The sequence below is a fragment of the Phyllostomus hastatus genome, unplaced genomic scaffold, assembly GCF_019186645.2.
Source record: "Phyllostomus hastatus isolate PE091 unplaced genomic scaffold, TTU_PhHast_1.1 phas_scaffold_93, whole genome shotgun sequence".
Lineage (NCBI taxonomy): Eukaryota > Metazoa > Chordata > Mammalia > Chiroptera > Phyllostomidae > Phyllostomus > Phyllostomus hastatus.
This window is the reverse complement of record NW_025334042.1, coordinates 44,015,841-44,031,575: the sequence shown is the minus strand read 5'-3', so window position 1 is coordinate 44,031,575 and position 15,735 is coordinate 44,015,841. Positions and strand designations below refer to the sequence as shown.

The 15,735-nt window shown below is 39.9% G+C and overlaps 1 protein-coding gene across 1 annotated transcript in view; it reads right to left on the bottom strand.

Moving 5' to 3' along the window:
* The window catches only part of PLBD1 (phospholipase B domain containing 1), a 51,493-nt gene that overhangs the window by 23,851 nt on the left and 11,907 nt on the right, over nucleotides 1-15,735 (bottom strand). Inside the window, exons 3-4 of the mRNA XM_045829818.1 lie at nucleotides 3,971-4,054; nucleotides 2,457-2,595 (exon numbers count right to left, since the gene is read on the bottom strand). Of these exons, the coding sequence (XP_045685774.1) occupies nucleotides 2,457-2,595; nucleotides 3,971-4,054 (223 nt within the window). The remainder of the gene's footprint in view (nucleotides 1-2,456; nucleotides 2,596-3,970; nucleotides 4,055-15,735) is intronic.

Below are 15,735 nucleotides of genomic sequence, written 5' to 3'. Positions count from 1 at the left end.
ACCTTATAGTTTATGAGTGTTTTAGCATGTTTTAATATCCACAGATTTGGGCAAATTCTCCTAAGACAGCTGCCTCTCCAGGTTTTCTCAGTCTTGGCAGTAGGGGGGTGCTGTGCATTGTAAGATGTTTTACAGCATCCCTGGCCTCTAGCTACTAGATATGAGTATTACCTCCCAGTTTGACAACCAAAAATGTCTCCGGGTATTACCACATATCCTCTGGAAAGAAATCACTCCTAGTTGAGAGTCACTGCTTTACAGCAAAAACATTCAACTAAGATTTTTTTAAAAGATTTTATTTATTTTCAGAGAGAGGGGAAGGTAGGGAGGAAGAGAGGGAGAGAAACATTGATGTGTGAGCCCTTGTCTCTTCCAAGTGCACAACTAGGGAACCTGGCCCACAACCCAGGCATGTACCCTGACTGGGAACTGAACCAGTGCCCTCCCTGTTTGCAGGCCAGTGCTCAACCCACTGAGCCATACCAGGCAGAACAAGATGCTTTTGATTTTGATAGTATGTTTAACATAGGACTAACTGACTTCACAGCATTAACCCTGGAGCAGTGATCAGACTGGAACATGGACCTTGGGCTAACTGGATAAGCACTGCTCTGGTGAGACTCAGCCCACTAGGCACAGGCAGTGGGAGGGCACACACAAAAGACATTTTAGCCAAAAACCAAAGCAAAAACCCCAACCTAACTATTTAACTTAAAAAATGACAGGGTCTTTACTTCATTGATTTTTCTTATGCTGAAAATCTTGATATCCAACATTTGTTCAGATGGAGAATAACACAATAATTAATAAATAAGAAGATAAGAATAAGCTCTGTTCTAAGAATTCACAACTGTAAAGGTACTTTTGCCTTACCCTCTATTTACTTACTTTTTTATCTTCCTATATCTGTCTATTGAACTTGATCAAATTTCAAAATAACAATGCCAATATTATTATATAAGATTACTGAATGTAATTTCAGGTTGTCTTGTTTTAGGGTTTGGGTTTTTTGGGGGTTTTTTTTGGTGATTCTTCCTGTTCTTAGGACCCATCCCACTAAGGACAGACAGTGATTATGTTTTAAGGGCGCTTGCAACAACCGCTGTCCATGTGGTTTTGCTGTGAGCTTGATACACAGTTAACTACGTTTGTGTCAGTTTGTTTCCAGATTCCAGGGATTGTGTTTCTTCTTTGTGATTAAATTTCCTTTTATAGTTATAAACAGCATTTACCTGGTTCCAAAGCCCAATGTAAATGTATAAAGCAAGTTACATTCAAAGAAAGGTAGCCTTCATCTCTTTCCCCTCCACTTCCTTTTCTTCCTTCTTTCATAAGTAATTCTTTTTTTATTTTTAGATTTTGGTCTATTCTTTCATTGTTGTTACTTCTTGAAAAGATATGCAAATCTGTGTGTCTATCTACCTGTCTACCTCCATTTCTGATGTAAAAGGTAGCACACTTTTCACAGAGTAACAGGTCCTGAAAGTCACTCCATAGTAGTGTATGGAAATCTACCTCATTCCTGTCTGCACCTATACCATTTATGCAGCCAGTCTTGTATATTTTGGCTGTTTTTACTCATTTGTTATTATAAATTATCTGCAATGAATAGGCTTATATTTTTGCCAGAGAACCTTTGTGATAATTCTGGAAGTGGGTCAAAGGGTATATGAGTATGTGATTTTGGTACTGTCAAAATTCCTGCTGAGTGGATATACTACTTTGCATCCTCACCAGTATTTTAGGAAAGTGCCTTTTCCCCCACAGCTTTGCCAACAGCGTATGCTTTCACATTTTAGAATTTTTGCCAAACTGACAAGTGAAAAAGTGTTACTCAGTATAGTTTAATTTGAATTTGTATATTATGAGCAAGACTGAGATTATATGATTTATAATTTTTTGCATCACTTTTCTATGAACTGTCTCTTTTGTATATTTTTGTCCAGAATATGTGTATTTGTGTGTGGGGGGAGGGGGATATATATATATAAAATCTCTCTCAGGAAACAAGGGCTCCATAATTTTAGAGGTGATTAAATGCTCTCTCTAAATCCTCAATGATTCAGTAAAGCTTTAAGAGAAAATCATGTGTGGGCATGTGTGTGCACAGATGTGTGCTGTGTAGGATGGGAAGCAGAGCATTTGTACCCTTAGACATTGTGCTTTCATGGCCACATCATGTAAACAGTAGCTTCCTCAGGTTATTTGGACAGCCAGTACATTCATGCCAGGCTCTTCACCCGACCCAGAGGACAATGTAATGAAAGAGGTCATGAAAATGCAGAAACAAATAAGCTCAAATTTTGTGTCAGACAATGAGTCGGGATAAATAAGATGGTACTGGTGTGCAAGAAATGTATACTCTAATCCTAATTTGATCTGCTGCTATATTGGAATGTAATTTTAAAGATTATTTTTAATAAATCCTGTATCAAGTAGCTTCTTAAAAGTCTCACCTTTTCCCCTATTAATATAGACTTCTTCATTGCTCCTAGATACAGCCCATCCATCTGTGCCATGACATAGCCGGTGTGTTTCCAAAACGGGTCATCTTCATAATATTTGATGTTATTTCGTGTCCACTGTTCTTGCTTCCTGAAAGAGAACTTAGATTCGTCCCAGAGGCCTCCATGGTTGCTCATCCAGAGCTAAATTAAACCCAGGCATTTCAAGATGATATGTTCTGATAATTATGATAGTATAATTTAAATTCTGGATCTGGTAACATTCCACTCCCTCTGAAAGACTATCAGGGCAAATCCAAAATGATTTTTAATTTCCCCCTGGGACTAGGACTCTCCTTTTAGAGCTTCCTCCATGCTATATTTGGAACCAAAAGACAGGTGTAGAGTTAACCTACTGGGATACTGAGACCTAAGAGAGGCAAGGAGAGATGGTCCCAGTACATTCATATCAAATCCTGACATCTCAGTAAGTCAGTAAGGGTAAGTTGATTGACTTTATTTTTGTATGTAGAAGAGGTAAAGTTAAACAACAGGAAAAAATAAAAACTCCTAAGGGCAGGGTCGCTTGTATATGTTTCTATTTTGTTCAGATCATTTTCATAGTTTCTGGTTCATTCTGTTTCAGTTGTTGCTAATAACTTCCTCAATGCCTGTCCTAGCATGTGTAGCAAAAAGTCTTGTTTTTCATAGTCCTTTCATTCTGTCTCTCTTTTAGTTCTCTGCACTTCATGGGGGATGATGTGACATAACTGTATGCTGAAAGTCATTTCTGGTTTGTTCAAGCTATCTGTAGATCAATTTTAGAACATGGTGTTATTACTCGATGGGATCTAGCCCAGTCAATGGTTTTTAACTGATACTCTGTAGCACTTTAGCATTCGATGAAGGGGTTCCTTAGTGTGTAATTTGGAGGGTCAAGCCAAGAGCTTTTCTATCCCCAAATTAATCTCACAGTCCACCATCCCACAGACATATGACAAATTTTCTGAATATTGAGAATTATTAGTCTTCAGAAATTTTTATTAAAGTAGAAATATTCTCAGAGACTGTTAAGAATTATGACTTTAGATATGGGCTAACAATACAGTAGGATTAGTCCCCAGGCTGCTGAAAACAAAGCACCTGACAGAAGAAAGAGGGAGGACCCCAGAGGAAGGAGAGTCACCCCCACACCCCCTCCCACCAGGGGTGGGGATGGGGGAAGGGGAGGAAGCGATCCAGGGATTTGATTTTGCTTGCCCTATACTGATGGTGTGTCCTCCTCCAGCTGTACAACTGATAATGTGATATTTAACCTGACCTCCAAAAGAGCCCAAATTAGAGGGCATGATGTCTGCAACCAGTTTTCATACTATCCCACAAATGTGCTATACCTCACTACAAGAACAACTCCAGAGTCCTGCCTGAGGGACAGGAAAAGAAATTGGCGAAAGGAAAATCATGGTTTGAAATGACACATTCAGGCCCCGCAGCTTCAATGAGAGGAGAAAAGCGATCGTACGTACTCTATGAACTCCTGCACTTTATCCACGATGGAAGGATCCTTAATCAGCTGTGGGTAGAGGTTTGTGAAGTGGTCATGTATGTGTCTGAAACGATAGATCAAAATGGTTACGTTTCTATTTTTCTCCTTGGATTTCTCCATCACAGGCAATTACCCAATCATCTGGCTAACAGGGATGTCCTCCATTGCAAAACTTCTCTAGTATTCTTTTTATAAATCAGACAGTTTAAAATTGGGAAATATTACTAATGTACAGAATAGCATAGAATATAACAAACACTCAAGTGTCCATTATATAACCTTATTAAATCACTCTATTTTGCCATACTTGCTACATATGTTTTTTAAAAGAAATAAGCGTGAAGCCCCTGTGCACACCTTCCTGTCATCAGTTCCACTCCCTTCTTCCCAGAGGAAACTACGACCTTGAATCAGTGATTAGTTACACCATCATGTTTTCACTGCATATATATTTAACCATAAATAATGTACGGTATTATTTACCATGTTTCAGAACACAGTATAAATAAGACCACATTATCTACCACTTTAACTTGTTTATTTCTCTCAGCATTACTTTAAAAAAAAATCCTCACTCAAGAATGTGTTCTACTGATTTTAGAGAGAGAAAGAGAGAGAGAGAAAGAGAGACATTGATGTGAGAGAGAAACAATGATTGGTTGCCTCCTGCATGCGCTCAGACCAGCAATTGAACCTGCCACCTTTTGGTGTATGGGACAGTGGTCTAACCAACCAAGCCACTCAGCCAGGGCTCAACATTACAGTTTTAAAGGAAATATCTGTGTTATGATCTGCAGCTTAAACTGATTCTTGGCAGCTGCTGATGGTACTCCATGGGATGACCACTATAACAATTCATGTATACATACCCATCATGGACATTGAACTGGTTTTTAATTTTTCACTATCATAATGCATTATCAAATATTGTTATAAATGTCTCTTTTTACATCCTTGAATGTTCTTCTGGGATATATATAATATATAGAAGTAGAATATCTGGGGCAAATATTCTATACATCTAGAGGGACTCGATATTGCCAAACTGTCCCTCACAGTGACTGCACCAGCTGCCATGCCCCCCGCCTGTGTCAGACTTCTCCTTGCCCCACCACCTCACCAGCACTGGGTGTGGTCAGACCTTCTTGTTTTAAACAGTTTAGTGGATGTTAAATGGTTTCTCATTGTTTTAATTTCCATCCCCCCTCAGGATTATTGGCCAATTGGGATTCTGTATTTTAAAACTTACTTTTAAAAAGTTAAATGTGTCTCAGATGCTGTACAGAAAACATTTTTATTGAGATATACTTGACACATAGCTTGTGTAAGTTCCAAGTGTGCAACACCTTGATTCAATGCATTTATATATTGCATTATAATTATTACTGTGGTGTTAGCTAACATCTCTGTCAGGTCCCATAACCATCACTTCTTTTTGTGGTGAGAACTATGAAGATCTATCTTTTAGCGGCTCTGACGTTTACAACAGACTGTTACTGACTACCACCACTATTTGTCTATGAGGTGCAAGTCTGTACCCCTAAGCAACACCTTTCAATTAAGATCTTTTTAACTGATGAAAATAATCCATTTACATTTATTGTAACTTTTATGTATTTGGAGTTATTACTACAATCTTTTTTTCATTTACCACCCTTTTCTTTAACCCCCTTTTGTTTCTTTGTTCAGGTAATATTTTCATTATCTTTTTTAGTTCTGCTGATTTAGAAGCTGCAAAATGTATTTTTATACTGTGGGTGACAATTAAAATTTTAAAAAGCACTTATAACTATCCATTGCCTTATAAAGTCTAAGTGAATTTTATATTAGGTTGGCAAAAAGTCCGTACGGTTTTTTCTATAATGTAAAAGACACACTTTTTATTTTCACCAATAACTTTAGTGATTCAGATATTTTGAATATATTGACTATCTCCTGTATGGTATGAGTTGATTGTTCTCAGTTAATGTCTCTATTTGATCGCTATCAACTTCAACTGGTCTACCTGACCATGGAGCATTGTCAAGCAAGGAATGTCCAGCACAAAACTTCACCAACCACTTTTGACACATTCTATCAGTCACAGCAGCTTCTGCATACACTGCACAAATCTTTTTGCATTTCAAATGCATTTTTACCTTTCTTGATAAAGCATACTATGCTGAAAATGTTACGTGTTTTCTTCCATCTTCAATATTAAAATGACTACACAAAAATTCACCAATTTTGGTAAACTTCTTTTTAAATGCATGCTGACATGACAGCTGTCAGAAGACAATCTAACAATATTTGTTTTTAATGAAACTAAAGACAACTAAGCACTACTAGAGCCATCTTACAGAAAAAAAAAATGAACTTTTTGGTTGATCCAATATTTCTCTCCTCCTCAAAACATAATGCATATTTTAGCAAGCTTTAACTGCCTACTGATATCTCCCATTATACTATTGTTCAAAGACTTAGTTTTATATTTTTTAATTTAAAAATATTTCTATTTAACTTTTTTCTTAATTTTTCTTAACTTTTACAATCAAATTTTATTAACTTCCTTGTTTAGTGGAAGTCTGTGGGTGGTAAACCATTTTATTTTATATATTTGAAAATATCCTTTTGTGACCTTGCTCTTGAATAATTCAAATGGTTATAAAATTCCAGTTATTTTTCCTTAGTACTTTTAAGATATTACCTTTCTATCTTCTGACTCTATTGCTGTTGGTGAGAAGTATGCTGTCGGTCCAGCTGAAATTCCTTTGTAGTCAATGTCTTTCCTTTCTGGTAGATTTTAAGATTATTCTCTCTATCCTCAATTTTCCTTTTTTTTAAGTTTTTATTTATTTATTTTCAGAGAGGGAAGGGAGGGAGAAAGAGAGAGAAAGGGCAACATCAATGTGCGGTTGCTGGGGGTCATGGCCTGCAACCCAGGCATGTACCCTGACTGGGAATCGAACCTGTGACACTTTGGTTTGCAGCCCGAGCTCAATCCACTGAGCTACACCAGCCAGGTCTATCCTCAATTTTCTGTATTACCCGCTCTGTTGTAGCAATTTAATAGTCTCTGTCTTCCAAATAAGGACTCATGCATTTTTCAATTTTGATAAAGCCTCAACTATTACACTATCAACTATTGCTTTTCTGAAATTCTCTCTATTCTCTTTTTCTGGGACTCCTAATAGATATGTGTGGTTTGTCCCAAAGAAGTCCAGCCATTGTTAATCTAACAAGAATGGTTTGTGTGACATGGATGTAACCTGCAGCCAAGAAGAGTGGACTGAAATGCACATGCATGAACAATGACAACTTCACTGCGCTAGTCAGAGAGGATGACTAGTCACTGAGTGAGCATGTGTATTGTGTGGCCATCACATTCAAATTGACTGAGTGAGTAGAGCAACGAATCTCCATCAAATTTTGCATTAAACTTGAACATTCTTCCACAGAAATGATTTGGATGATTCAGAAGGCCATAGCTACTGGTGATTGGCAGCTTCATCTAGATAGTGCACCCATTCATGCATCATTTTTGAGTTTTTTTGAGAAACGTCAAATCACCCAGGTGACTCAGTTTCCCTACAGCCCAGATTTGGCGCCCTGTGACTTCTGGCTTTTCCTAAAACTAAAATCACCTTTTAAAAGGGAAGATATTTCAGACTGTTGATGAGATTCAGGAAAATATGACAGGGCAGCTAATGGCAACTGGGAGAACTGTGTGAGGTCCCAAGATGCCTACTTTGAAAGGGACTGAGGCATCATTGTCCTATGTACAACATCTCTTGTATCTTGTATCTTCTTCAATAAATGTTTCCATTTTTCATATCACATGGCTGGATACCTTCTGGACAGACCTTGTATATTGGAGTTTTTTGAACTCCTCTATCTAATAGCTTTCTATTTTTATCTCTTTATTTCTTTGGGCAGCATATTATATAATCAGTCATTACTAACTTCTGATACAGAATTTTTTCTCTGTGTCTAGCAACTACCCATTTATCAATATTTTTATAAATTAATTTTCATAATTTTATTTGTAATATTTCAAATAGGTTCTTTTAAAATATCTAATTTTTTCTTTTCTGTTTCATAAATTCCTCTAAGTTTTCCTTCATTTATAAGTTGGAATTCCATAAGCATATTGAAAGTTTTTGTTAAAACATTGCATAAAATTAATCTGGGATGTATTCATGATAGTGTTGATTTTGTTGACTTTTTCTTAGCATTCAATCTGTATATTTTGGAACTTTAGTGTGAAGGCATTTTTATTTATTTGTTTGATCTCCCTCTCTCCTTTCCCCTTCTCTCTCTCTCTCTCTCATTTTCCCCTTAGCATATCTCCCTGACTCCCTGAGAACTAGATCTTAGAATAACTTTGGGGACTTCTTTCCTATGGAATACTGCAGCTGAAATTGTAAATGAATCCACATATGTGGTTATTTGGTTCTAGGTTGCCCAGGCCCCTTTCCCAAGCTCTTGGTTTCTTGTAAATCTGTAGGCTAGGATGCACATCAATAGAGCTTACTCTGTGGTTGCCTAGTGCACAGTTGAAAGTAGCAAAGTAACTTCAGCTTCCCAGCCTTGAGTCAGCTCACCCAGCACACTGAGGCCTTTGTGCATGAGCAGGTTGGGCTGATCGAGACCAAGGCCCCAGCAGATTTATACTTCATCACTTTGCTTTCTATTCCTTTTCTTGTTCAAAGAATACTGAATCTCATTTGGGCGTCCAGCTGAATTACTACAATACTCTTTCGATATATTTCATCTATCATGTGCTGTAAAGTTTTGAGCAAAGTCAGTCAAATTGTGAACCCCTTGACTCTCTGGACTGAAACGTAAAGTCTTAGTTTTGGTTTTCATTTGATGCTTTTTAGTGACCTAGGAAGGTCAGCATTGTAAACAGGAAGTGACTCAGATTTTAAGATAGAAAATTTGGCTCCCTGTGCTTTGGAAATTTAGATACCCTTTATCAAGTACAGTGGGTCCTCAAACAATGTCATTTCCTTTAACGTTGTTTTGTTGTAACATTGATGAGAAGCAGTAGGAACTTAACTCTTGTTGGTGTCCATTAACCTTTGGTAAAACTGGCTTCCTTACAAGTCACTGCATTGTAATTCCAAGAACATATCAATGACATTAAGCGAGGACTTACTGCAGTTTCCAGAACCAAAACTGATAGAATGAGAATAGAGTTTTATTGCCAGTGAGGTAAACAGCGTTGAAATCAAATCCTTTGATCTCTTTTATTTTATGGTCCTTGAATCCAGTAAATGTTACTTCAAGAAAGTGTTTCTTTCAAATTATTTGTAAATATTTTTTAAAAGTTGAATGATCACATTTAACTTTTACTTATATATCTTTATGCCGCCACATCTATTTGATGATCAAGTTGGTCACCCTTCCCTTTCCACCACCTCTGCAACTAGACAGGTACGTGGGTGACAAGGAAGGCGCCCTCTGCCCTGGTATCACACTTCAGGTGAATGAAATGCAGGGATTCCGAGAGAATTTGATGACTTTGTTGCTCAGGGAGGTTATAACCCTACTGTTTCCCACTCCGAGACTGCCTGGGGAAGTAGAGATAGCTGTTTGGACTGTCTGGACTGATGAGCCAAATATAGCACTTCTGAACACCTCAGTGAGTTTGGGGCACATCCAAATGTGTTCTTTTGTGGTCTACAGTGAAATCAGTGGACCTGGGAGCTGATGGACCCAATGGGGGCAGAGGACTTGTACTTGTGGTGAGAAGTGAAACCTCAGATGGCATTGAGTAGGCAGCTGGAGACCATGGGATCTTCATCAGATGTCAGGTAGGGACTCACCTAAGCTAAAGACTAAATGAGATTGTTTCACTTTGGTGGATGCCAGAGAAAGATACAGGAAAACCACTGATTAAACAGCTCCCCCTCCCTCCAAGAAGCCTCAGTAACACCAATCCATTTTGGGAAAAAGTGGAACATTCTGAACTGACCCAGCTAATATGATAAATTATTTTATTTATGTAGAGGACTATGGTAACATTTTTATAGCCATTAAGGGGAATGGCCTGTTACAATTAAAATGATTTTTATAAAAATAAAGTTCTATTTCTTGGAAAACAATATATGAGCTATTGACTTGCCATGCTTACTCAGGCAAACAAAAACATTCATAATTTTTACACGACATTTCCATCATTGTATCCTTCCTAGCTCCGTCAACAGTTCTGAATCCCCTCAATTTTTCAGTTTATTTAAAAAATAAAGCAGCGTTTCTCAACTGGAGTGATTTTTCCCTCTAGGGGGCATTTGGCATATCTGGAGACATTTTTGGTTGTCACACTAGTGGGTAAGGTACAACGGGATGCTGCTAAACATCCTGCAATGCACAGCCCCCACACCAAAGAAGAATTCATCCCAAAATGCCAATGGTGCCGAGGTTCAGAAACCATGAGACAAATGAACATTAATCTTGACTGGTGGGTGGTTGCTGAGGACATCCATGTAACCACAGACAAGACAGATGGAGATATGGGAGGGTAACTGGGCTCGAACTACTGAAAAAATTTTTTTTTGGCAGAGACTAGATTTTTCAATTCTGACATTTGGAGCATGGGAAGACAACCCCCCACCTTGAGATCAAAAGTGGAGGCCTCAAATGATCCTGCTCCATTCAGGCGCCCTGCAAAACACAATCCATGTGCAGGCTCCTTGGGTTGAGGCCCTTCTCTGATCCCTGTGCCTGGGACCCTACACATTTGTTTGGTAGAAAAATAGAATATAGTAGTTAGAAGTACAAGCTTTGAATTCTGGGTAAAGCTTGACTTCACCACTTTTAGGCTCTGTGATCACAAGCAAGATGGCTAATTTCTCCACATTCTGAATTCTCACACTAGAATCTAGGTCACAGATGTGTTAGATTTAGCTTTAGCTCCTGTGGTGTGTAAAATCAGTACATTTCCTCCTAAGATGGCTGAAATTTTGCTCACTTTCATGTCTCTCACACAAATTTTTATGAGAGAATCATGAAGACAAATGCATCTTTTCCTGAATCTTTCTGCATTACATAAATACACATTATTTAGCACTCACTTGTCATCTGCTGTCTCCTACTGTCTTCTGTTTTGACTTCCTTGGTCAGAGACCATATTGGGCTGCTTTAGTATTTCCCGTAGTGATTATTCATTGGAGTGGGTGCTGGTGTGCGTACATGTACACGTGTGCATGTGCACAGACTGTGTAACCAGATAGCCTGGTGTCCAATCCTAGCTCCTGCTGGCTAGCTTTGTGACTTTCATATCAGTGATATGGAGATATTAGTGATAAATACCTTATAATATCACGTGGATTAAATAGTTTAATATATGTAAAATGCTTTGAACAGTGTCTGGCACATTTTAAATGATATATAAATGCTATATAAATGATATATAAATGTATCATCATCATTTTGTGGTTCATGTTAAGTTTCAGATAATTACTAGTTGATGAGGTTTTTGACATTTTTGAGAGTGAGACTGTGTCTTACTTATCTTTCCTTTGCCCACAGCCTTGACCTGGAAGCCTACTGAATTTATAATATCAAAGGGGTAAGCTGGGAGTGTGAAGGAGATTTTTGAGCTATTTCTTGGCAGTAGGCCAAACACGAAAATGGTACCACCATTAACTATTTTCTCCACTTGTGCCATATAATTTTGCTAACAATCTCTCTTAATCATAGTTTCAGCAACTGTTGTGTCAACATATTAACTTGAAAGGCGTCCTCTTTGAAGAATGTACTTAGGAATTAACTCCCCCCTGACCTTTCTCTCCATTCCCAGAATCTGGTACGGGTAGTGTAACAGGTATTTGTTGCACTGAATCAGCTCATGCTTACTGGGCGATTCCAGGAGTCATTTCACCAGCCACTTCAGCAACACAAAGTCAGCCACTTCGTTCAAAACCAGAGCAGACCAGGTTCTTCACACCCCCATTCTTCCCAGAAGAGTTTCTTGACTCACTTTATTAAAAATCAATCTATGACTATTTAGCAGATTTTACATCATTAGTGAAACATCAGAAACTCTGAATTTGCAACTCTTAGGGAGCAACCCCACAGAGTTAAAAAGAAAGGAAGAAGCTCCATTTGATCGAGGTTTGTAGGCAATGCAATGCATGGAAATATTCACCTCACTCTTCTGATTCATCTCTAATAGAAATGGAGCAACAACAGGATTCAATTAAACCTAATAAGCATGTAATTAAATTCTGCTGGGGGCAGAAGCACTGGGCCAGGTGTCTGGGGTATTCAAAGATGAATGAGATAGGACCCTGCCCTTAGGCACTAACAGATGGTGCGGGGGTGGGGTGGGGGAGACGGAGCTCCAGTCCAGGGGGAATGGAATCAGAAAAAGCTTCATCAGAAAGACAGCCTCTGAGATGCGTCTGGGAGGTTGGGCAATATTTCAGCTGGTGGAGATGGGAGAGGCAGCATCTGGCTCTCGGGAATCTTGGCTCTAAGAGTTGCTAGAAAGGGGAAGTGTGAGAGGCTGAGGGGCATCCCAGCGCAGCCCAAGAGCCCTCCTGGTGTGAAGGTTTGCATGGTGAGGTTAGTAGCCTGCAGTGAGTGACTCCCCAGGAGATGAGTGAGGCCACTGAAAGTGGAAGAAGAGAGAAAAAAGAAGAGAGAGTATGTGGAAGGGCTACACAGTATAAAAGCCTCTGAAAATAGCTCGTGCCTACTGCCAACTCTGGTCCAGATGAATCTGCTGTTGCTGCTGCCGCTGCCTAGGATGAAATTACTCTGCCAGAGCAGCAAGGGTAGATGACCTTGAACTTCATGAAAAGTACAAAGGGCTGGGCCCAGGACCAAACTGTTAACTGGAAGTGTTGTAAAAGTTCAAGGAAATGACAAATTCAAAGGAAATGATGGAAGATGTAAGAATATTTCTTTGTGTGTTTTCATTTGGTCTCTCAAGTATCCCATAGGTTGAAAAGAACAAATTATATCTTCCGGGGTTGGTAAATGGGTCTCCTTATCTAAATATCCCAATTGTTCACCACACAATATCCATCCTCTCAGATACCTCTTCCTGCCAAGAATCAGGAGATGGTAAGGCAGGATGTGGTGCTGTGGGGGGAATGGTAGCAGCCCTGCACTCCCACTCCTCGGCAGCTGCCTGAGCAGCTTTCCTTCCAAGTTGAGAGGAAAATGAGAAAAGATGGCTCTTTCTTTTGGCCTCCGGCACAACCCACTTCCCTGTCAGCTCAGGCTCAGGTGCCCTTGCTCCAAGGCAGTGTCTGGGTATGCAGGATCAATCGTACCTGGCAAAGCATGACGAGTAAAAGTCCCCAGGAGTATGTTGTATGGTTTAAGTTGATGAAATGATATTTGTGTAAGAAGATGCTATTACTTTGTAGACAATTGTCCATGTGTAGCTGAAAACAAGCCAGCAAACAAACAGAAAGCCTAGCCTGTGACTTGCACTCCTTCTCTACTATTGGTTTTGTGGCTACAGCCTCAGCCTCCAGATAGCTGACATTTAAGCTCTTCTGCTTTGCTTGAGAGAATGTTGGGGACCTTTGCTCAGAGGGAGCCACACTGCCTCTCCCTGCTCAGTCCAGATGGTGGGCTGTGTAGCCGTGGTGCTGACTGCAGACAGTCCTTGCTGGTCTGGGAGTCCAAGTCCCATGAATGCGCCAGCATCCCCTCTGTTCTGTCTCCCTGCTAGAGCTCATCACTGTGAGCCCAGCTTCTCGACTCCATTTGGCATATCTTCTTCCCTCGAAGCAAACTCTGGGGCATCAGAATGTATAATAAACCTTCATCCCCTGGACCACATCAGAAGAGGAGGAAGGAAATCGATAGCTTCCTCCTTCTGTCCCCTCTTCCCCAACTCATTGCCAGAGGTCTGTTTTAAGCATGCTGGGTCACATCCCACTAACCTGAACTTTAAGCTAGGCACAAAGCAGTTCCTCTTAATGCATGCTGATTTGGAAATGCCCCTACTGATTTGAATTTCAGAAAGGAACTTAGAATGACAGCCTCTGAAAAGTAGCTTATGGGAAATGCCCCCCGTCCTTCTTATTTCAGGGAGAGAGACAAAGAGAGACAGAGAAGATGAAAGAGACATCAATTTGTTGTTTGACTTGTTTATGCATTTATTGGTTGACTCTTGTATGTGCCTGACTGGAGATCCTACCTACCACCTTGGTGTATCAGGATGATGCTTTAACCAACTGAGCTACCTGAAAAGGGAGGAAATGCCCTTCTAAAGAGAGTTGAGATTGCAATTCTTCCTCATCTTCCTTCTCTTCTTTTCCCTTTCTGCCCTTTCTCCCTCCTTTTTTTCTCTTTTCCTTCCCTTCTTCAATATACAGATACTGACCTCTCTCTCCCTTCCAGCCCCTTCAGTTGTTTATCATGCACCTTCCTGCTCACCAGCAGCTCCTGTTCAATGAGATCTATCACAGTCTCTATGGAGCAGTAGTCCCTCAGACTCTTGGTACCACATACAGGAAGCCCATCCTTGAGCAAGTAGGGAGAATTACATGGTCATAAATACAATGTGAAGACAAATAGGGCGGTCGTCTTTTAAATTCATGGAACTTCTTAGCACTCTGTGCTTAGAATAGAGGGCGATGACCTTCGAATGGTCTGCATCCAAAGCCTTCCACAGTACAGCCCCCGTTGGCCTTTCTAAACCTGTTGCCCTCTCCTGGCTCAGTCAGAGCCTCCACCCCTTGCTCTTTGTAAATGCAACGAACTCTTTCAGAGTCAGGGCCTTTTCCAGTACTCCGTCCCACTGTTTTCTGCCCAGAATGATTTCTTCCTTCTTCCCAGCCAAGCCAAATGGTTCTCATCTGTCAAGCACCAGACCCACAACTCACCCTTCCACAAAGCCTTCTTTGACTGCTCTGGTCCACTGGGTGCCTTCCTCTCGGACTTTTCTGGTACTTAGGATTAAAGCCCTCCTTTCTGGGTGTTCTGTGCAGCGGAAATGCTGCCAAGGGTTTCCCAACTCTCCCTTAAGGACCAGCATTGACTGAGATTGTGAGACTGGCCTCTCCCTCTCTCCTGATCCCTCACCCATGGGCTGCTGCTACTGGTCTGAAGGGAAGGCTGACTCAGTTGCCAGATCCTGAAAATGGATCACAATATGCAAGAAGTTGTGTATTTGCTTTAATATTAAAAGACTGACTTCTACCTATGGAATTTTCTTGGAAAAGACACAGCAAAAGGCAAAGAAAACAATAAAACAGTGACTAGTAGCTAAGTGACTTATTTTTTTAAGAAATAAAAGTTAAGCAATTTTTACTTCAAAATAAAAGTATATAAAAAGTTGTTAATAGAATGGCTCCTTTATCTATGGATGTTCTTAGAAAATGGATAAAGGTAATCAAGGATAGGTTAATGCTTTATATTAAGAATTTGGGGGAAATGATAAAGTCATCCACAAAAGTGAAATGTTAAAACCCGTTTTTTCCTTAGACAGAAGAGTACTGGAAGCGCCATCTTTGTCAGAGCCTTCTCAGCCGCACTCCTGAGCTCTCTGGAAGGGACACCATATCCAAGGCAGACACGCTTATCTTTACAACAGTCTCAGGACAGCAGTTCAGGACTAGAGCCGCTGTCTTCAAATCGCAGTCTCCCTTAATAACCCACTATGTCTGGCACTCATGAGTTCATCTACTATGCTTATATTCACATGACTTCAGCCCAAATTACTTCTTCAGCCATGGCCAGGTAACTCAGTTGGTTAGAACATTGTCCCAGAATGCCAAGGTTGTGGGTTCAATC